Source organism: Gastrolobium bilobum, unplaced genomic scaffold (assembly GCF_033153095.1).
Source record: "Gastrolobium bilobum isolate Gb01-03AN ecotype WA unplaced genomic scaffold, APGP_CSIRO_Gbil_v1 utg71560, whole genome shotgun sequence".
NCBI classification, from domain to species: Eukaryota; Viridiplantae; Streptophyta; class Magnoliopsida; order Fabales; family Fabaceae; genus Gastrolobium; species Gastrolobium bilobum.
Genome location: NW_026898941.1, coordinates 35,528 through 57,714, shown reverse-complemented (window position 1 = coordinate 57,714; position 22,187 = coordinate 35,528). Strand labels below are relative to the sequence as shown.

Below are 22,187 nucleotides of genomic sequence, written 5' to 3'. Positions count from 1 at the left end.
AACTTTTCTTAAAAAGATTATAAAATATATTAAAGAAACACATCCAAAGCAGCATTATTTCAAAAAAAAAGCTGGTAAACACATGTTATCAAAAAAAAAAAAACCCTGGTAAACACATCAACTTTGTCATACATACATTAGAGAATGAAATGAAAATCGTTGATTACAGAAATAATTTATATATTTAGATCATGTTTAAATTTTATGAGAAAACAAAATAATTTTTGTTTAAAAGGATTATATTTGATTATTTTTAACTAAACATGTTCTTGATCCTAAAAGCATGTTTATAATTAATACAATGTAACTTTTAAATTAGTTGGAAATTTTACATGAAGTTTTATTATAATTATATTTTTTTAAATAAAAATCTTAAAAAAATTACTTCACTTTAAATTTACTTTTAAATCAAAATAATTTATCAAATTAAAATCATCTAAAATTAAATTTATAAAGCTCATCCAATTACATTAACTCATTTTCATTTAGTCTCTGAATGCTTTAGCTGCCATTTAAACTTTGATCATAATAAGGATTAGAATAAGTGTTAGGTATAGGCAGAGCACTTTTTGGTACAGGGAGTAGGCCAAAGTCGCTTGCTTAGGTAGCTACTTTGGTCCAGTGACAAATAAAAAAGTTTTTAGACGGCCTAAGTCGCTACATTACTCAGCGACTCTGGCTAAATAACTGACACATGTCAGATTCATACCAAAGTCGCTACACGGTGTAGCGATTTTGGTCCAGTCATGCTTTCCAGGCTTTTAAAGCTACTGAAAATGTGTCATGTGTCCTGTTCATAGTCGATATATTACTTAGCAACTTCAGTGCCGTGACAGTTTAGAAAAATATTTGGTATCTGTGGCATTCGAGTATATTTTATGATTAAATATGGCAGTACGGTCAATGTCCCTCAAACCTTAACCTATCTTCATTGGAAAAGCTAGGTTAGGGTCCTGCAAAGACCGTAAGCCTAGACCTCAGACATCCTTGGGTTAGCATACCATGTTCCACGAAACAATATGTGCTTTTCTCCTGCCTGCTATTGAACTCCAAATAAAGCTTAATGTGATTTGTTCAACACCATTACTATAACATCCCGGGCACTGACGAGGACGAGGAGTGATCGTCGGTGCGCAAGGGCATGGTGCGAAAGGGCACAGATAAAGAGCGGCTCCTGGCAAGCTTCCAGCAGCGGGGGTACATGAATGAATCGAATCAACATCCAAAAAAGAGGAATTCCAGAGACTGTGCTGGTATGGGTCATTACAGTCGAGGATAGCTTATAAAAATTAATTGGTACTACCTATACTAACAAGATGTATCTACTTTTCGGTAGCCCGGAATGGAAGAACTCCATAGTTAAGCGTGCTTGTCTTGCAGTAATTCTGGGATGGGTGACCTCCTGGGAAGTTTTCTCGGGAAGTGTGTGAGTGAACGCTGAAAAATCTCGTGTTAGTTTGTGGGGACAGTCATTGATTCTTGAAGCGATCGGGCGTTACAAGTGGTATCAGAGCAAGGTCTCTCTCCCAGTACGATGTGGTTTGAGGACGAACTAGGCGGAAGCTGGTGGCATGTAACATCCCGGGCACTGACGAGGACGAGGAGTGATCGTCGGTGCGCAAGGGCACAGACAAGGAGCGGCTCCTGGCAGGCTTCCAGCGGTGGGGGTACATGAATAAGTCGAATCAACACCCGAAAGAGAGGGATTCCAGAGACTGTGCTGGTATGGGACAATATAGTTGATGATAGCTTATAAGAATTAATTGGTACTACCTATATTAACAAGATGCATCTACTTTTTGATTGCCCAGAACGGAAGAACTCCATGGCTAAACGTGCTTGACTTGCAGTAATTCTGGGATAGGTGACCTCCTGAAAAGTTTTCTCGGAAAGTGTGTGAGTGAGGACAAAGCACGCTGAAAAGTCTCGTGTTAGTTTATGGGGACAATCATTGATTCTTGAAGCGGCCGAGCGTTACTATTACAGGTACTCATTAACAACAAATTTGTTTACATAGCATACATGGGAATGGCATAACAAACAAAGTGTGTTAGGGTTCCCTACCTACTAATGATAGTGTCGTAAGTTTCCAAGAAGATAACTTTGATTGACTCTATCAAGGACATAAGAGAAAGAAACCATCCCCATGCATTTATGATGTAAAGGGATACCCAAATAATGATCCAAGTCCAAAGTAATATTGAACCCCAAATCTTTACTTATCTCATTTAGAAACCCTTGCTTAGAGTTCTATGAAGAACCACAATACCAAATATATGTTTTAGCAATCTCTCACAAAATCTCAAGGATTCAAGCTTAAGTCATCGTAAATCTCAATCTCAATCTCCTTCAACACTTTACAATATACTTTTCTTTACCCACTCACAAGAATGATTTTCTATCGATTTTGGGAATTTGGAATCTTAGAGCACTATTGAAATGGGTTTCAACAACATATATGTTTCATAAAGAAAGAATGATTAGATGGTTCAATGGTCAAAAAAAGATAGAGAGCCCTTTTGGAAAATGTGTGTGTAAAAAGAAATAAGATCGAAATTGTGCACATATAAGAAATGATGAGTTAGTAATATCAGGTACCGACTCAAGGAAATAAAAAATAAAAAAAGAAAGGAGAGATTTTTGGTAAACTTCAATGATATGCTTATCGTATATGATTGAATTAATAGAAAAGAGATTTTCAAGGACATATATATATATATATATATATATATATATATATATATATATTACATTTATTAAGTGATAAAAACATGTAAAATAATAAATTATATTGATTACATGATTTCGAAAATTAAAGATGATACAACAAAACCGAGAAATTGTTTGAAATAAATTTCGAAAACAATATTGATTTTGTGATATTTGAAATTTTCTTGTTTTAATAGTTGATGACAAGGGAATTTTAATTTATTTTAATTTTATTATTATTATTATTATGTTAAGTATATATAGTTGAAGCAATATATAAAACCAAAATAAATGCAAGCCTAAGGCATGATGAATGATGATGTTGGAAAAAATTTTGCAAGGAGCAATATCAACATATGTATGATCAAATTTAAAGTATACCATGCTACTGCCTTTACTCTTTAGTGTTCTTCAATTGATCTTTCTTCAATACGTGTAGCACTTGACATAATCTTAGGGAAATGTATTCTTTCACACGAGTTACAATAGCATTGTAAGATTCCCTTAATAATTCTAACTTGCTCAACATAAAGCCTTTGATAATAACAAGAAGTCATTAGTGAAAAACAAAGGAGAAATTTGAGGCTCATTCCTTTTGAGAATCATTAGTTTGCACTTGTTATTTTGAGTTTCTAAAATAATGAGATACACAAGATGCTCCATACATAAAACAAATAGATAGGGAGATAATAGATCTCCGTGCCTAATACTTCCGGTCGGCGGGAACTCCTTTATGGCACTTCAATTTTGCAAGATATTCATTGAGCAAGATTATATACAACACATAATATGTTGCACCCGGGAGTTTGGAGTTGCAATGTCTTGATGGGTTCCCCTAAGAAAAGACCAGAAAATCTTGTTATAAACCTTTTTAAAATCAATCTTTATGGTCATCAAACTTTTTTTTTTTGAGATTACCTCTCGGTAATCTCATAGGTTCCTTATGGATTAATACAGAGTTCGGATAGGTCAAAATTAAGGTTTTAAGCCCCCTTCTATAGATGGTACTGAGGAGAATCAAACACATGCTCTCATCCTATCTGCTCAGCTTTCATGCGCCAACTGAGCTACTATCGTTTGATAGTCATCAAACCTTTTTGAATCTCTTTAAGTGCATGGAGTGAAATATTTCTTGAGCTATAATTATGTCATTTGAACTATGATGTCCATGCACAAAACTACACTGGTTAGGCATAATATAGGTATTCATATAACTTTTAAGTTTATTGGTAACAATTTTTGTAATAATTTTATAAATCATGTTGCAAGGACTTAGGACCTTGAGTTGCGTGATTGAATCCGAATTTTCCACCTTTGAGATAAGACAGATCAAAGTTTGATTTATATTTTTGACTTTTTTTTAAAGAAAAAACTACACTTATGTTACATGTGATAAATTTTTCTCATACACACTTTTCGATAACTATGCCACCATTTTCTTTTATTTTTATTTTTCAGGTGGTGGAGCCTACAAGTTTATCTTTATGACATGAGATAACTTATCTCCTTTAACATGAGATTAATAAAACCTTTTTTTAAATACATATAACAAAAATTAATATAAAATAATACATTTTTGGCGAATAATATCATGAGCAAATACTTAAAAGCTTTAAGATTTGTCTATTATTAAAAAAATGAATAAAAATTAAAATAAAAAATTAAAATTTGCTAAGAAAAAAATCCAAATATGATAAAGAAAACTAAAAAAAAAATTACATAAAGGAAACGTAACTTAGTCTCAAATGTCAGTCATCAAGTGATTGGTTGGAGGTGAGGTTGGAATATAAATCATATATTAAAATTTTCAATTTATATTTATAAATGGAAAATGCTACTGAAAAATAAAATTCAGAAATAATAAATAGGACTCTTGCTTGAGCCTCATTATCTATACCCGCTCAAGGATTTATGTTCGTGTAGATCGATCAAAATGTGATAAAATTAAGGAAAATACGTCTATCATGTTTCATGAAATAATTTTGCAAAATTATTAAATCTGATATGGTTATTGATCTGGTCGATGTAACTGGGTCACTCTGTCACTGATTCAACAGCGTGATCCAATAAATATATGTAAATTTATAATTTATATTAAAAGAATTATAAATATACTCAAATACCTGTAAAAAAATAATACTAATTCCAAATATTTTAATATGAAAAATAATAAATTAATATCATTGTCCAACAAAATATCCATAAAACATATAAAATTTGTGATACTGGTGCTTCAGGTTCAGTAGACGACATCTCTAACTATAAATTAAATCAAAATTCGCTGCATATTGCATAACTAATATAATAATTAGTGTTTTAGGTACATAACCTATGTAACTCAATAAGCAATAGACCACTCAAATATTTCAAATGAAAACAAACCATTTGTGTGTGAGAGTGAAAAAAAGAAAGGCATCAATTGATGAGAACAAATAATTTTTTTTATGAATCGGCTCGAGTCATCGGTTGAACCGTCTTGTCACCGATTTTTACAAAAACTGGCTAGGTCGCACTAGTTCTATTACATGGATGATTCAATATAAAAACTAGTCCACTTATATGACCGATTCACCGATTTCTACGTAGACCGGACCGGGTCGGTCCGATTTTTATAACATTGTAATTTTGTCTCATGCAACACACAAAAAGTGGATAAGACCCACTAAAGAGAAGAGAGAACAAAAAATAAGTGGGTATCTCCTATTTTTTGTGTATGCATGAGACAAAATTATCTGTTGCAATATGAGCACATATTTTCCTTAAATTGATTATTGTGAAAGTGTACATCAATTATTATTTTTATAATGTTTTGTTACTAGGCCATTACTTAATACTTGTAATTGAAATATTATAATATAAATAGTTATATGTGTGGTTAGTCCTACCATTAATTCAATATACATTGTAATGATGTCTTATTTGCTAAGTTTACATTGTTTTCAGGCTTTTACATTCTAAGCTTCTGTTGAATAATTGTCCTACTTGAGAAGTAGTACGATAAAAATTTCATTATCATAAAATTCTGGATTAAATGTGATATTAAACCCACATTTAAAAAAAAAGAAAAAAATGTTTATCCTTTTAAATGACACAACTTATATCATTTCACTCTCACAAAAAAGTGGGACCCACATCTTTATTTTTTTTGTCTACTCTCTCTTTCTTTATCTATCTTTTTTTCTCTCTTAAAATGATATAACTTTACATCCTTTAAAATGACACAAAATTTTCCCTTAAAAAAAATGAGACGATAGAACGAAATGTTCAAGAAACACAACCATTCTCAGAAAACAGACCGAAATTTTTCTGAATTTCAGAATGAGAAAAGAAGAAGACTTATTCATCTTGAGCTTGACCAGTTGAATAAGTGCCCTAAATGAAGAGTAATGAGAAAAAATCTTATTATTTTAAAACTTTGGGTTAAAATGTGTCAAAGCCACACCAATAGTGTATAGAAGATATTACGTAATGTTCAAGAAACACAAATAAGATTTAGAAGATTGTAAGGCTTCATTATTGGAAGGCTTCTTTCTATGGAAAAATGGGTTCTCAAACTAAAAAAGAACATAACACTAGCCAATAAATATCAAATGAGTATATTAAAGTAAACACCCAGTGCGAATCACTTAAAACAAGAAAATGAGTGACAAACTTCTGTCACGTTGTATCTGAATTTGGGAGATGCATTCTAATATAGAGCCCAATTGGATTAGTTTTTTTTAACCGTCTGAGAAAAACACAAATGTTACTATTTTTTTTTTTTTTTTTTGTAAATAATGTTACTATTTTTAAGTCAATGTTATTGACTTTTGAAAAAAAAATACTTTTTAAATAATTGTCTAAATACAAAATAGTGCTGGCTTTTAAAAAAGCCATTAAAAAAAACATGTATAAAAAAAAATTTACAAGCCCATCGAGGGCCCTAATGTATAATTAATTAATTAGTTTGTTTATTTGTTTTTGGATTTTCTGCCCTTCCTATTTTATTTTGTTGGTTTAATATCTTTCACGCGAAATAATTTTATATTTTACATACACATAAAAGTGTGTGGGGTTCATTTTTTTTTTCTCTTCACATGAGCTCATACATGAGTCCCGTACACTTTTATATATATATGTAGGAGATATTTTATCTCCTACAATATGAAGAACATAAACCTAGGGGTGTAAATGGACCAGGCTAGCCCGGCCCAGCTTACAGCCCGGCCCACATTGAGCCCAGTCCAGCCCGGCCTTTTAGAAAAAATAGAGTAAGCTTAGGCTAATAAAAAAACTTTTTTAACAAATAGGCCATAGGCCAATTTTGTCAAGCCCGGCCTACAGCCTTGTAGGCTGGCCTATTTAATTTATTATAACAAAATAACAAAATAATATTTATCTTAGGTGGCAATGGGTACCTTGTTGGATTATGATGTTACTGATGGAGATATTTCAATAATACTCTTCTTTCCCTTGTCTTGATGGTGGTTTAAAGATTTTTAGATGAATGACATTCTCTTGTAGACTTTATTTCAGCATCCAGTAATTGTATTTTTCTTATTTTCCCCATTTCTTTGACTCTATTCCTCTACAATATACATTCTAGAGCTGGGGTATTATGTTGACTCTTTATTGTTTGTCATTTTTTTCTTATGAGAAGTACTATTACATGCATGAATGGAACTTTCTTTGCTCTATTCAATTAATTTTTTTACTTAGTGTCTACAGTGGGAGGCCTACAAGGCCTTTAAGCCATGTCAGACTTTCTTATTTTTAAAAATAGGCCGGGTTTGACCTACAAATAAAGCCTTTAATAGGCCAGATAGACTGATTTTTTTTTTTTACGTAGGCTTGAGGCAGAAAGGCCAAAACCCGATCCAGCCTAGCCCATTCACACCTCTACATAAACCCTTATTTTAATTTTAAAAAAACGGCAAACTTCAAACCAACAATAAAATAATAATAAAGACCGAGGATATGACCATGAACGCATTAACAAACTTTTGGGCAACTGCCTGGCAGAAATAGAAGGGTTTGAGATATATGGTAATGATCCAGTTCCTTAAAAAAAAAAAACTATCGATGTGGTCCTAAAACTTTTTCAAGAACTATTAAAGGTTAGAATTTAGATACATGTGGATGTGGTTACCAAAAATATATAATGTTAGTCTTAGAGACGTGATCACCATCCACTTAAGGATGTAATAATAAATACCTAGACGAGAAAAAAGTTAGCTAACTTTAACCTTCGCCGCTTGGATTGTGACAGCGATACGGAGAGTTACTCGCTTTTCACTCCGAGATTAACAGTAACCACATTTTGCTTTGATTTCATTTTCCCATTGGACAGGGAAATAAGTTATTTTTCATCTTTACAATTTGTTAAAACTATAATTATATCTATTTAATTTTTAATGTTAACTAGATTAACCCATGTCGTAGCATAAATTGTAGAAAATTTTGCCACTGACCCCAAATTACTTCACCGAAGAATCAAATCAGAGACGTTTTAGGTCCAATCGTCTGCTCATCCCTTGTTTGTGTTAATTCACCTTGATGTCTCGGTTACTATGTGATCTGAATAAAATGGCTTTTGAACACTGTAGTTCTTATTTAATAATTAATTATCAAATTAATTTTGATTATAAGTTATTTCAAAAATTTAACCTTGTTTAAAAACATAACATCAATATGTCCTTGTTTGACCGTTGATCATCAAGCCTACTTGAGTATCCTCTCCCTATCCAGGTATTTTTTGAAAATTTTAAAATATCCAGATAGAAAGAGAGATACCTAGGTAGGGAGGAGATACTCGGGTATATTTCAAAAAACTGAAAAATGCTTGAATTATTTACCCGGATAAGGAGACGGCTACCCGGGTAAACATCTTGCAAAAATAATTCAAGCCATGCGGGCATGTATATTAAAACAGTATAGAAATGAAACAAAACATGTATATTACAACTGCACTAGAGGACAACTATCGTCTAAACATATCCTAGAAATCTCTAGAACTCTTGAGAAGCAGAACCAATTTCGCCTTTCCCTTTGCCAGTCTTCTTGGGAAGCAAAGTCTGATGAATATTCCAAATGTAATAATATACATGTTTTGTTTCATTTCTATATCTTATTTTACCTGGATGGATAAAATGTTTGTTAGTGAACTGAACTTGAGGTTGGATACCTCTGTCGTTTATATGAGGTGAATGCAAAAATTGGTATTAAATCATTCTTAGTTCCATGTGCTTGAAAATAATAGTCACCCGATGATTTTTTTCCCTTTGGTTTTAACTGGTCTTGTATGTCTGAATGTTTTACCGTCACGTAGGTTGTCTCAGATAATTGAGCTTGAATTTTAGGCTGCCAAGAAGCACAGTTGCTTAGTCCTAAATATTAGCTCACGTTCGTGTTTTTTTGGTTTCATGTGGGCATGCCTTTTCGTTTCTGTCAATTTGAGGCTGATGAAACGTGTGTTTGTTATTTTTGCCAGATGTTTACCCGGGTAGCCGTCTCCCTACCCAGGTAAATAATTCAAGCATTTTTCAGTGTTTTGAAATATACCCGGGTATCCTCCTCCTTACCCGGGTATTTTAAAATTTTTAAAAAATACCCGGGTAGGAAGGGAATACCCAGGTAGGCTTGACGGTCAACGGTCAAATAGGGGCAGATTGGTGTTATGATTTTAAGCAAGGTTAAATTTTTGAAATAGTTTATAATCAAGGTCAAAATGATAATTAATTATTAAATAAGGGCTACAGTGGTCAAAAAGCTGGATAAAATATAGCAGACCCATCAAAGGCCAAAATTCATAAAACAAGGCCTAAACCCACAAGGCGCAATGGCCTCCATCGCGCGTAACAAGGCGCGATGACACCATCGCGTATAAGCCGCCTTTTAATATAACTTCAGAGATAAAGAAGCAATTACATGAACAAATAAAGATCCACCGCGCTATTAAACAAATGAATAGAAGACAGCACCAGCTTGCCACTACTATACTAAGATAGCCTGACATAAAGGAATAAAGCTATGAAACCACCAGCTAAACCTGCAGCCCATAAACAGCCAATCAGAGGTCATACAACCTTCTTAAGGCGGCATCAGAATCACTATATAAACAAAGGGTACATGCCCAGGTATAACAATCTAATTCAGTAATAATACACATAAACCTGACATTGATACTGACTTGAGCGTCAGAGTGTCTTGTAGGTACACCCCCCATCTTGTTCCATTGAAGACCCATGGGTTAAAGCTGCTCCAACTGCAAGATGCTCTGACTCAAGACGGTTCCAGGCCATTTGTGTAGAGGAAGATCACATGATCGGCCCAGTTGTAAAAATGGATCTAATCATTGGCGTCGTCTGTGGGGATGATAAATTTCTACTCCCACCACCATGTACAAAGCAAGCAAGATGACTGCAGTATACCAGGAAAGCTCTCTTTCTCTTTACATTTATTCCTGCAATTATTACCACATTATCTGCACAAGACTCCTTGCTAGCATGCAATAGTCGTACTTTGCAATATGTTAATAATGATAATATATGCATAAAGTCATATAATTATATTGCGCATAGCATAAAGCTTATGCGCGATGCAAGATGGAAAACGCATAGCACAAAGCGCATGTTTCAAAGCTTATGCATTAGATGCGCGATACAACATGCTCTTACATACACATATATATATATATATATATATATATATATATATATATATAGTTTTAAAACTATCTTGCGACTTGGATTTTGTGGCTTATTGGTTCAACACCGCGCTTTAGCAAAACTATAATGTGTGGTTCTACACAAATGTAGGTTTTAATAAAATTGCATTTATATATAGCATATTGGTTCAAGAAGATGTTTCACCAGTTAATGTCACTGATAATTGCATTGATATCCCCTATGAGGGAGTTTGCAACATGAAGGCAATCTGTGCTTGGTAAAAAATATCACAAATTTTGGTAAGTGATATGTATCTCGATTAAAGAGTGCAATAAGTTAGGCGCGATGCATTCGGTAGTAGTGAACATTGACTATAAGTGATAGGATAAAGCCATAAACTACCTACAATGCTCTTATAAAAAAGAGAATAGCAGAAAGACTTTTGTAGTTTTTTAAGGCGACATAACCAAACCGAATACATAGAGTAGTAGGCCCTAAAGAGAAATGAATGTTATCATGACCAATTATAAGGCAAATAGTTGATCTCTGCGATGTTGAGGATTTAAGCCAAATTAATAATGCTTTTAGTGAAAGATTGTTGAAAGTTTGAAGAATACATATTTATTGAGGAAGCCTCTTGATGATTGAGTTGATTATTAGTGCCAAAGCCTTTAGATGACTGAATTGTTATTCCTTTATGATAAAAATCATGACAGTGAAAGTTGCTCAAGGTACCATAGATGGAAGAATCAAAGTACCTCGCAAGATTGAAATTTGATTAAAGTGAGACATGATATGACTTGAAAGGGTGTAAAGAAAAGCTATAGAAATTAGCTATCCCATTAAGGAACAACTTCAAAGTTGGATGGACAAGGTGAATGATTATAAGCTTCCTTAGACGAATTTTTAAGAGATTGACATTGATTTTAAAATCTCTTTATGATTGATTTTCAAAGGGGTGTTAGAAAAGTTATAGAAATTAGCTATCCCATTAAGGAACAACTTCAAAGTTAGATTGACAAGGTGAATGATTATAAGCTTCCTTAGACGAATTTTTAAGAGATTGACATTGATTTTAAAATCTATGTATCGCGTGAAAAGGAGGCTTACCATAAAAGTATTAGGCAGATGCATATGGATGTATATGATATTGACAAAGTCTAGTCCGAGCACATCCTAGGCTTACGAATCATCTTTATGTATCATCTTAGTCCTGTTACAAGGGGTGAATTAAGGCAAACATAAAATAAGGCATGGCAGGCTATCATATATTGAATCTTTCTGTGATTTTTACAAGCAACAAGATAGCATATTGACACAAGGTATTATGAATGCCTAAATCACTATTGTGATCGTACTTCTTGCAATACTACATAACTTGCAGGGTGACTATGTGAAACAATCTTGATATTTATGACTTATTTTTAAAAACTTGTGTCTCTACTTTGAAATTCGTGAAAGATGCTAGGACCCACGAATAATGAATGGCAAAGATGTAAATCTCGCCTAAAGAATCCAAACCAAAATAGCGAAGACATGAATCTCGCTGCAGGGGACCATAAATAATGATCAAAAGTTATTCAATATGCTTTATCTTAAAATTATCTTGAATTTCTTTGCTTTTGCATGAAAGATTGCAGGGAATCATGACTGATATGACTAATAAGAGGTGAAGAGAAAAATCTCGCGTGAAATGCAGATAAAGGATATCAGCAACATTATTATTTTGAACTTCTTTGAACTAATCTCATTGTTCTTATCATCTTAAAAATATGATATTATTATTCTGTGAGATCCGTGGAAATTACAGGTTTCATCAAACAAGAGACATATGAGCCTCGTCTACAATATGTTGACACAACATAGCCTAAAGCTCTTAAGCTTAGGTTTGAAGACGCTTGAGGGTAAAGCCCGACAAAGATTTCAAGCTCAAGTCTTACTTAACTTGAGGATAAAGCCTAAGGGTTAAAAACTCAAGTATGAAGACCAAAGGAAAGTAAAACTTTAACTGGTTAAAACTTCCTTGAAGCGCGATGAAGATTAAGGAAGGTAAACCTTAATTGGTTAAAACTTCCCTGAAGACCACGGAAGGTAAAGCCTTAGCTGGTTAAAACTTCCATGAAGATTAAGGAAGGTAAAACCTTAACTGGTTAAAACTTTTTTCAAGCACGATGAAGAAAAAGGAAGGTAAAGCCTTAACTGGTTAAAACTTATCTCAAGCGTTATGAAGAAAAAGGAAGGTAAAGCCTTAACTGGTTAAAACTTCCTTCAAGCGCTATGAAGATAAAGGAAGGTAAAGTCTTAACTGGTTAAAACTTCCTTCAAGCGCAATGAAGAAAAAGGAAGGTAAAGCCTTAACTTTCATGAAGATTAAGAAAGGTAAAACCTTAACTGGTTAAAACTTCCTTCAAGCGCGATGAAGAAAAAGGAAGGTAAAGCCTTAACTGGTTAAAACTTCCTTCAAGCGCGATGAAGATTAAGGAAGGTAAAGTCTTAAACTGGTTAAAACTTTCTTCAAGCGTGATGAAGATTAAGGAAAGTAAAACCTTAACTGGTTAAAACATCCATGAAGATTAAGGAAGGTAAAATCTTAACTGGTTAAAACATCTGACAACATCAAAGCGACATCAAATATGTGGCATCAAAGTTCCACAACTGTTTCACCTAAAAGGAAAACTTCAGCGACATCAAACCCAAGAGCACACAAGATGTCATTGTTAAAAGGTATGCAAAATAAATAAAGTATGAATTATGAATTGTGTAAAAATGCAGGATACAAGTAAACAACTATGAAGCCCTTAAAGCACCGACAAGGTACAAACCATGGTGCACAATAAAGGCGCAAGTAAAATGAAATTGCTTAGTCACCACACAGGCAAATGATGTCGCAGACTTATACATCTCGCTACTCATGCCTTTGGCATAAGCACCGAGCTGGGGGACTTCTGATCTAGAATAATAATAAAGACAAGGCCCAAATTAAAAGCCTTCATCACTAAGAAAGATGACAGTCAACAAAGGCTGCTAGCCTGCTACCATTTCTTTATCTCCTAAAGCATATCTCAGCAAAGCTCCTATATATTAAAAGCCATATGACAGCAAGCTACTCCTTCTACATACTTCTGCAAACATTATCTCCAAGCCTCCCACAAGAACCAATAAGGAGGAATCTCTACCTTCACCATGAAGAAAGGCATCTCTCAAGCTGGTCATCTCTCCACTATAAATACATATGTGTTAACCCAAGGTACACATCTTCTTCTACATAATAAAACCTGCTTGAACCATATCTGACTTGAGCGTCGGAGTATCTTGCAGGTACACCCCACATCTTGTTCCATTGAAGACTCATGGGTTAAATTTGCCCCAACTGCTTATGCTCTGACTCAAGGCGGTTCCAGACCATTTGTGTAGAAAAAGATCACATGATCGGCCAAGTTGTAAAATCGGATCTGTAAACATTTGCCACCCCAAGGCCATCATCTTGGTTTGATGGCACAGTTGTCTGGGGCGGAGTCTCCGTGTCCGTCGCGCTAAACAACTCTACCAACTCTTCTTCATTATTATCGTTCAAAGTCATTAGCTTTCCATCTTTGATGAAATGGAGATAATGGATGTTATCCAACTTCACAGTTGGATTGAAGAGACACACTTGATTAAGAATATTGACATAGGTCCCCTCGGCCTCTTTCTCAAATAAATTTTGACATTTCTGCACTTCACTCTTCAAAAAAGTCATTTTTTCTTCCAGAGTATCTACGTTAGCCTCCAGATCCATGACATGCTTCGAGAGATTGGTCTTCTCTGTCTTCAGTTCTTTGTGGCTTGCTTTTAATTCCTTTAATTCCTACGCAATCTTGGCTTAATCTTCCTCAGCCTTTTTCTTAAATTCCTCAAACTCAGCGCGCAAGATGGCCTTCTCGCCCTTCAAGTCCACAATGCATTCCTTGAGATACGAAACCGTCCCTGCCACACAGAAAAAATTATGTCATGAATTAAAAGGCACAATTTTATACACCAAACTGACAAATAATGATACTTACCCGGCACAGACATTATGTGCTGGTTGGCCACACTCGGCCTTACAACAGCATTCAACCATTTATCTATGAGAGTGTCTTCAATTAGCAGACCAATCTCCCTACCTTTTGCAAACAGGTCCGCGTTCACACCCCAACCGTCCCCAAAGTAGGTTGAATCCTATAAACCTGCATCAGTCTCTGCAGACTTTCTCTTCTACCCCAGTGGCAAATTCACCACTTCTTTATTTTTAGGAGAAGGGGCATGGGTCATCACTGCGCGGTTCCATGACTTTATTCGGCACCAGTACGAGAGGCAGTGGCTGATGGCATCGCAGGACCATATTGGGTGGCATCTTCAGCAGCTCGCCTCGCTACTATTGCCTCCAATTTTGATAAAGTGGCAGCCATCGCGGTATCAGGAATGAACAAGCAAATCACATCAGAAGACAAATCGATATAAGCAAAGATAGCAAGAAATGACATGTTAAAACAATCAATTCATAAATTATTTACCCAGGAAAACTTTAATATTATCATCAGTGTACTCATTCAAGATTGTATAAGTACTCAGATAACCACTGTCAAACGCTTCCCGCGCGATCTTACACAAAGTTGTCACGATAAGCTTCTCCAAGTCACTCAAATCTTCAAAACCTATATTCAATTTGAATTCCTCTGAATGGCATCGCATCCAATACAAAGGAAAGATTGGGGTATTATCTTGAAATATTTAGGGCTCCACTTGTGCACTTTCCTTTGATAGGAATCACAAAATTTGTGTCTCACGCTCCCCCGAAACGATAACCAACTGGAATGTGTCTCATACACGTTGAATAAGCAAAGAAATGACTCGGGAGATTGAAAAAGGCCGTAAGCCTTACAAACCATCTCGTATACTCTAATAAAACCCCATGCATTGGGGGTTTACTAGAAGGGGGCTACATAGAGATGTTCCAGCAGCTTACATATGAAGGAGGAAAAAGGAAGTCTTACTCCTAAGTTTAAAAAATAAAAAGCATACATCATAAGGAAATGCTTGGAGGATCTGCCCTCGCGCGGTGAGCACACTCGCTCATTCATGGGAGCTACAGACAATTCCCACTTGCCGTTCTGTACTTTGTTTGGGGTCAGATGAATGACAGCTTTTAGCTCCTCCAATTCCCCTGGAGAGTTGTAGATAGAAACCATGTCCAACACAATGTCAGACACCCAATCCAAAGCTTCTTCATCGTGGATATCTCGCTTACCCGACCTAGTGGCCTCAGGCCATGATTTCTTTAATTTGAGGCGAGATGAGATCTGATTCAGAAGATGAGGTATTAGTAAAGATAGAAGAAGTAGATGAGGAATTAGCAAAGCAGATTTAAAGTTGTCAAAATTTTGTTTTTTATATGGGTACCCAGTTGTTTTTTGGTTTTCGCGCGCGGTAGAAGGCGAAGTACTGCGCGATGAAATTGAAGGAGAAAAATCAGAATCTAGGGCATTAACAAGGTTGTGGCCAGACCCAGAATTCGAAGAGGAATCACTTGATATGAAAATGGGATTTGTCATTTTAGGGAAAGATTTTGGAAAAGGAGATGAAATTTGTTGCGACAAAGTTCTGGTTATCCCACGATTAGGATTCCGAGACGAAGATCCAACTTCAAAACATTGAAAAGAAGAACCACAATCATTCAAATTAACTTTCTTCCAGGGGCAGCCCACTTGCCAGTTAGCCACAACTCCCCAGTCCCCAATGACCTCGACCTAGGTAAGGACCTTGGTGGAGGGCTATTGGAGACTGATCGTTCGACTGTTCTGATAAAATTCACAAACTTGCGATTATCAGACATACTCTAGCTCAAATTAAAGAAAGAAAGCAGCTACGCAACAGAACACGAAGGATACAAATTGCAAGCGGAAACATACCTGAGATTTATAATTCAGAACGAACAAAAGAGTAGTAGGACGTGTCAAGCATAAACCAGAAATAGAATACGACAGAAAAAAGCTTTTGTAACAAAGGTGAGAGCTTAGAATGATTTCCCTCCAACTAAGTAGCTCAGTGCAATTATGAAAAGGCACCGCGAGGAAGACCAAAAGGTTAAAACGTGTTGAGTAAAACAGAAAAAACAGAAGGCACACGGAGCGCAGGTAAAACGTTTCAAGTTTAAAATGACCCAGGATTGTCCCTAAACACCCATGTAATTACGGTGGCATTTAATGCTTCTAACAGTTAAACATCTAATCAACCGTTCTCAGCGGCTAAGTAATGATGATTCCTCGGCATGATATGGGCGACAATAAGTAAGCGCGCCAAAGACATACCGCGCGTAAAAAATATATATATATATATCTCCCAGCTTTGTCAATACCAAAGCTGCAAGTTAAGGGGCAACTGATCTGGATAAAATATAGCAGGCCCATCAAAGGCCAAAATCCATAGAATAAGGCCTATACCCACAAGGCCCAGATTGAGGCGCAATGGCCTCCATCGCGCGTAACAGGGTGAAATGACACCATCGCGCATAAGCCGCCTTTTAATATAGCTTCATAGATAAGGAAGCAATCACTAATAAAGATCCACCGCGCTATTAAACAAATGAATAGAAGACAGCACCAGCTTGCCACTACTCTACCAAGATAGCCTGACATAAAGAGATAAGGCTATGAAAGCACTAGCTGAACCTGCAGTCCATAAACAGCCAATCAGAGGTCATACCGCATTCGTAAGGAGGCATCAGAACCACTATATAAATAAAGGGTACATGCCTAGGTATAACAATCTAATTCAATAAGAATACACATAAACCTAACATTGATACTGACTTGAGCGTCGGAGTGTCTTGCAGGTACACCTCCATCTTGTTCTATTGAAGACTCATGGGTTAAAGCTGCTCTAACTGCAAGATGCCCTGACTCAAGGCGGTTCCAGGCCATTTGTGTAGAGAAAGATCACATAATCGACCCAGTTGTAAAATCGGATCTGATCACTATGCATAACAAAATAACTTGGTGAGATTCCTTGGTTCTATTTTATGAAACACAAAGTATGAATTTATGTATTTTATTTTGTAATTTTTGCTTGACTAAACAAGTAATGTGTGGCACTTAAAGAATGTAATCTGCTTCTGGTTGAACCCGTGATTCATGATCCTTAATCTAGAACTCATTTTTAGTGCCACGTGAGTTTTCATATTACTGCCATATATGAACACGGATAATAGCATGTGTCTTTTCTTTATTCAAATCTTTTCTCGCCGGATTTTTAGTTAATAAAAGGGATTAGTATTTGTCATATTATAAGAGATAATTTTATTTTCTACACACGTATAAAAAATATATGAGATCTATGTTTTCTTTTTCTCTTTCCTTTTTTCACATGAAATGCATGAGATCCATATTTTTTTCTCTCTCCTCTCTTCACATGAACCTCACACTTTTATATGTGTATAAAAGATAAAATTATCTCCTCCAATATAAGAAACATTAATCCCTATATAAAGTCTGGTTGCATTTTGCACTTGCACTCGTAACTTCAGTTATCAAGATTATGTTTTACTGAACAAATGAAACCAGGGCATTTTGAACAGTTGAAAGGAAATTCTCCATTACAGCCATTCGCTTTCAGATGTGACAAATTGAACTTGAACTTGCTCTTTAATGCCTTGTCTCTTAGCTTTCAGATGGAACAGATTGCACACAAATTGGATCCCCAAAACAAAAGCTATGCAACGAAACTGAGAATTGTTAGAATTTACCCTTTTTTAATGTGAAAACTGTAGTCTCAAGAGTAGTGATTTTTTTTACTTTTTTGAAATTTTTAGCATATAAAGTTTTATATCTCAGCTTCGAAATACAACTTGTACCATGTAATTTGGTTACCTATAACTCATGTTATGAAGCCAAATCTACAGGTTCTCAGGATTATGAATTCTGCAAATTGTGTCCTACTTTCAACCAGAAAATGGTCCTGTTTTGAAAGCGATAAGATTCTAATATTTTCACTCCATTAAGATCGGTGTCTAAGCTTTTATATGAAATAAACAAGAAGTAATTTAAATACTTACAAAGAAAGTTATTTAGCCAGGATTAAGAGCTACCAGGATTGAGCATGGTGTAGAATTTGGGCTATCAAACTAATTGGGCTCCTGAAGTCTGAATATTTTGAGCTTTTAACCATAAAGAGTTATCTTTCTTAGCTGTTCAATGCCGAAAGTAGCATGTGATTTGGGTTCCAAATTCCAAATGCTAAAATTATTGAATCAAATGTTTACATTGCATCTAATTTCCTATGTATATCCAATTCTATATTTCTGAGTTGCATTATGAGTACCCTGCTAATAAGTAACCTTTCTAATTCTTCTGAACTCATTATATATTACTGAATGCAATGAACCTACAAGGATGGCATGAACTATTTTTGACTCCATATGTATCTCAAAGTGTCATGATCTTGCTTAAAGTTTTCTATGTTCTCAAATTTATGTTTCTCATGCACAAAGCATACTGAAACCATAACTTTGAAGTTGATTCAACCATCGGACAGGTACAGGCTCAAAGATCAGGAATGAAAAACAATCAATTGTTGCAAACCATCCCACAACGTCCATAACAATCTAGAAAGAGCTTCGAATGACAGCTACAATTAATCACATAAATCATATAGTCACTTAATAATATTAGGAGTCACACATACTAGAAAGGACAAAAATTCCACTTGAAGAAACCGAGGGGGGTATAATATGTCACAGAGACCCAAAACCAAAACTAAGAAACCATAAACAGCAACAAATCAATATAAATAATCCCTTTATACAAAGTGAATTTTATTCTCCTAACCAAAGAGAAGGCAATGATACTATAGACAATGGGAATGAATCCTCTCAAGTAATATCAGGTCATGTGAGAGAAACTCAACCGTTCATATACAAATCAACGATGATTCTTTTCTCATCCTTTATCTTAATATTATCTCATATCACCGCCCATTTGTATCTAAACAGTTAAGATCCTCTCACATGACCTCATGTCACGTCAGAAATTCCATTCCCATATAACAACATGATACAAGCATTCAATCACCAACTCAATGATGAGTGCCATTACCATTCATACCATGTTCCACAACAATTGCCTTCTGGGTCGCCAAATTGCCACCATCCTCAATCTCTTCATCATCATCACCATCAGAATCCAAAGTAAAGTTACCTGAATTCTCAAAAGCCTGCAATTCAGCTCCAATTGGCTTGTAACTTGCAGAGGAATCAAGTGAACCACCATTCCTCCCACAAATCACAGAGTAAAACCCAACAACCACAACCACCATAAGAGCAAGATGACAATTGAATTGAAGTGTTGCAATAGCTCTAGCCCTATGATACTCAGGGTGACCCTTGCACCTCAAAGTGTAATTCCCTCTACTCACTTGATGCAAATCACACCCATGAGCAACCCAACTAGAAAACAAAGACAAACCCATTTGAACAAACCATGTTCCTTGAAGAATCAACCCAACCCCACGACCCAATTTCGGTACACACGATTCCGGAGATTTCAACTCAAGAACAGTGGAAAAAACACAAACAGCTATTGGCACAAGCAAGAGATCATAGTAACGATTCTCAATACCACTAGGGTCTTTCCTTTGAAGATAGAACAAGAGAAACTCTTCAACGAAAGCGAAAGCACCAACAAGACCAAGTAATTGTGAAGGTAGAGAGGCCAAGAGTGATAGAACAGAGTAAAGGAGGAAAATCAAAGCGATGGGTATGACTTGTAACTGTAAGGCTGAGCCAACGGCGTCGTTTGAGGTGTGAGCGTTGAGAAGTGATATAAGAGAGTTGAAGATGAAGAAAGAGGAAAAAATAGATAAAGAGATGAAAAAGAGATTTGAGGAAGATTGGGTTTTATTGGGTTGTGAAGAAGAAGGTGTGAGGGTTGGTTTTGGATCAGAGATTTGAGAAGCTTTAAGGGCTTCGTGAGTTCCAATGAGAATGAATCCAACACCAGCAAAGGCAAAAGAAAAGAGTCCCATTGGTGTAACAACGAGAATGAAGAATGAAGAATGAATCTGAGTTAGTTTTTTTTTTTTTTTTTTTTTTTGTCTATGTAGAGATTTTGGGGATTTCGATTTCAGCTTTGGAAGAAGAAGAAGAAGGAAGATTCAGATTGGGATGAGCTTTGGTTTGGGTTTTTCGGTCAAAGGTCAAATGATGCTGATGCTGCTGAAGCCGCCACTACAGGAAGGTTTTGTGGAAGCTTCTGCGAAGCGTTGGTATTATTATTTGGGTAATCTTTTTCTACTTTTACGTGATACAACCAATTTTCTTTTATTTTAAAAATAGTAGCTTTCACCGTTGATTGTCTATATGACTTGACCTAAAAAATTTCTCACAACATATATTTATTTTTCCTTTATTATTTTGCGTCTTATATTTACCCGAATAATGATGAAAGAATCATTTATAGGAATATTAATTCATGTGTTTGATGAATTTTAATGAAAATTAACATCAACATGAATCAGGGTAGTTAAACAAAAATTAACATCACATTAGGTGATTTCGGCATTGAAGTTATAAGATAATTTTGGTCCTATTTTTTTTTATCAATAAAGTTTAATTTTGACCCATTATCATCTAATAATATATTAAAATGTTAAAAATTTAACTTCTAAAATGCTTAATTTTGTTGTTTTTAAAATTTATACGACTATTTTTTTTAAGAGTTTATTGTATTTTAAATTATTTTATAAGATTGCTGATAAATTGATACGTTGGATTATAGATAACCCACAAAATTGAGAAGTATGATTTTATCATTTTGCACTTGTGGATTATACTCTCCATCCAATTATGGCACTGGAAGCTGAGGAGGAGGAAGAGTCCACTAGTTCGGGTGCAACAGTGGCATTTGAATATAAGGAAGAATTTGGGTGAGTTTCTGTAACTCAAACTAATTTTCGTGTAGTGAATATAGAGGAAATCTTACCAAATATATTAACCCGGTTTTCTTTTTATTATGGGCTTATAGGTAGATTTATATTATTAACCGCACTATTGAACGTTACAGATATCTAATCTCAAATAGAATAATCATTTAATTAAGGAAACCTAAATAATGCTACCACATAGAAATCATAACTTAACTTGTTTTTATTAACAGAAAAATATTTATGCAATTAATGCAGATAAGTTATCTGCATTTACTCTCAAAACGAAGTCGTTTTGAGATTGAAAGATTAGAAATTACAATTAGAAAGACTATAATAACTCTGAAATAAATTAAAATTACAAAAACACCATGATTTCCGCTCCAAAACGACATCGCATTGGGCTTACTGCAGATAATTTATCTGCAATAACTGCAGAAAAAGCATATCCTTTTATTAAAGGGAAAAAGCTTTGTGTTTTTTTAACGACACAATGTTACATCCTTTTAGCAGTTATAACAATCAGAAAAATATTTTTGCAGTTAATGCAGATAAGTTATCTGCATTTACGTTCAAAACGACATCGTTTTGAAAGTGAAAGAATAGAAAATCATAATTATAAAGACTATAATAACCCTGAAATAAATTAAAATTACGAAAATAACATGATTTTCGCCCAAAACGACGTCGTATTGGGCTTACTGCAGATAACTTATATGCAGTAACTGCAGAAAAAGCGAACCCTATAACTATATATTATGGGTCAATGTTTTAAAAATCGGATCTACTCAAAAATCGGTGAATCGATCATATAACCGGTCCAATTTTTGTATTGGACCGGCTATATAATGGAACTAGAGCGACCCTGCTGATTTTTGTAAAAATTGATGACATGAT

At 34.9% G+C, this 22,187-nt stretch overlaps 1 protein-coding gene across 3 annotated transcripts; it reads right to left on the bottom strand.

Annotated features, from left to right (window-relative positions):
* Positions 1 to 13,268: 13,268 nt before the first annotated feature.
* Positions 13,269 to 20,551, bottom strand: LOC133285641 (uncharacterized). Of its 3 annotated transcripts, XM_061482888.1 has the most exons (4): positions 19,466 to 20,551; positions 17,186 to 17,342; positions 14,399 to 14,751; positions 13,269 to 14,321 (listed from the first exon to the last, which is right to left on the bottom strand). In XM_061482888.1, the coding sequence occupies exons 1-2, from the start codon at positions 20,391 to 20,393 to the stop codon at positions 17,245 to 17,247; spliced, it is 1,026 nt and encodes a 341-aa protein (XP_061338872.1). In that variant the 5' UTR covers positions 20,394 to 20,551; the 3' UTR covers positions 13,269 to 14,321; positions 14,399 to 14,751; positions 17,186 to 17,244. The 3 variants fall into 3 exon arrangements, with proteins under 3 accessions (XP_061338872.1, XP_061338873.1, XP_061338874.1); XM_061482889.1 differs by lacking the exons at positions 13,269 to 14,321; positions 14,399 to 14,751 and adding an exon at positions 16,876 to 17,044; XM_061482890.1 differs by lacking the exons at positions 13,269 to 14,321; positions 14,399 to 14,751 and having other exon boundaries at positions 17,205 to 17,349.
* Positions 20,552 to 22,187: the final 1,636 nt, after the last annotated feature.

What these genes read in the sequence shown, in the direction of transcription:
- LOC133285641 (XM_061482888.1), bottom strand. Translation starts at nt 20,393, where the DNA reads ATGGGACTCTTTTCTTTTGCCTTTGCTGGTGTTGGATTCATTCTCATT. An exon ending in TGTGGAACATGGTATGAATG is followed by an intron (nt 17,343 to 19,465) that starts GTAATGGCACTC and finishes CATAGTGATCAG; the next exon opens with ATCCGATTTTACAACTGGGT.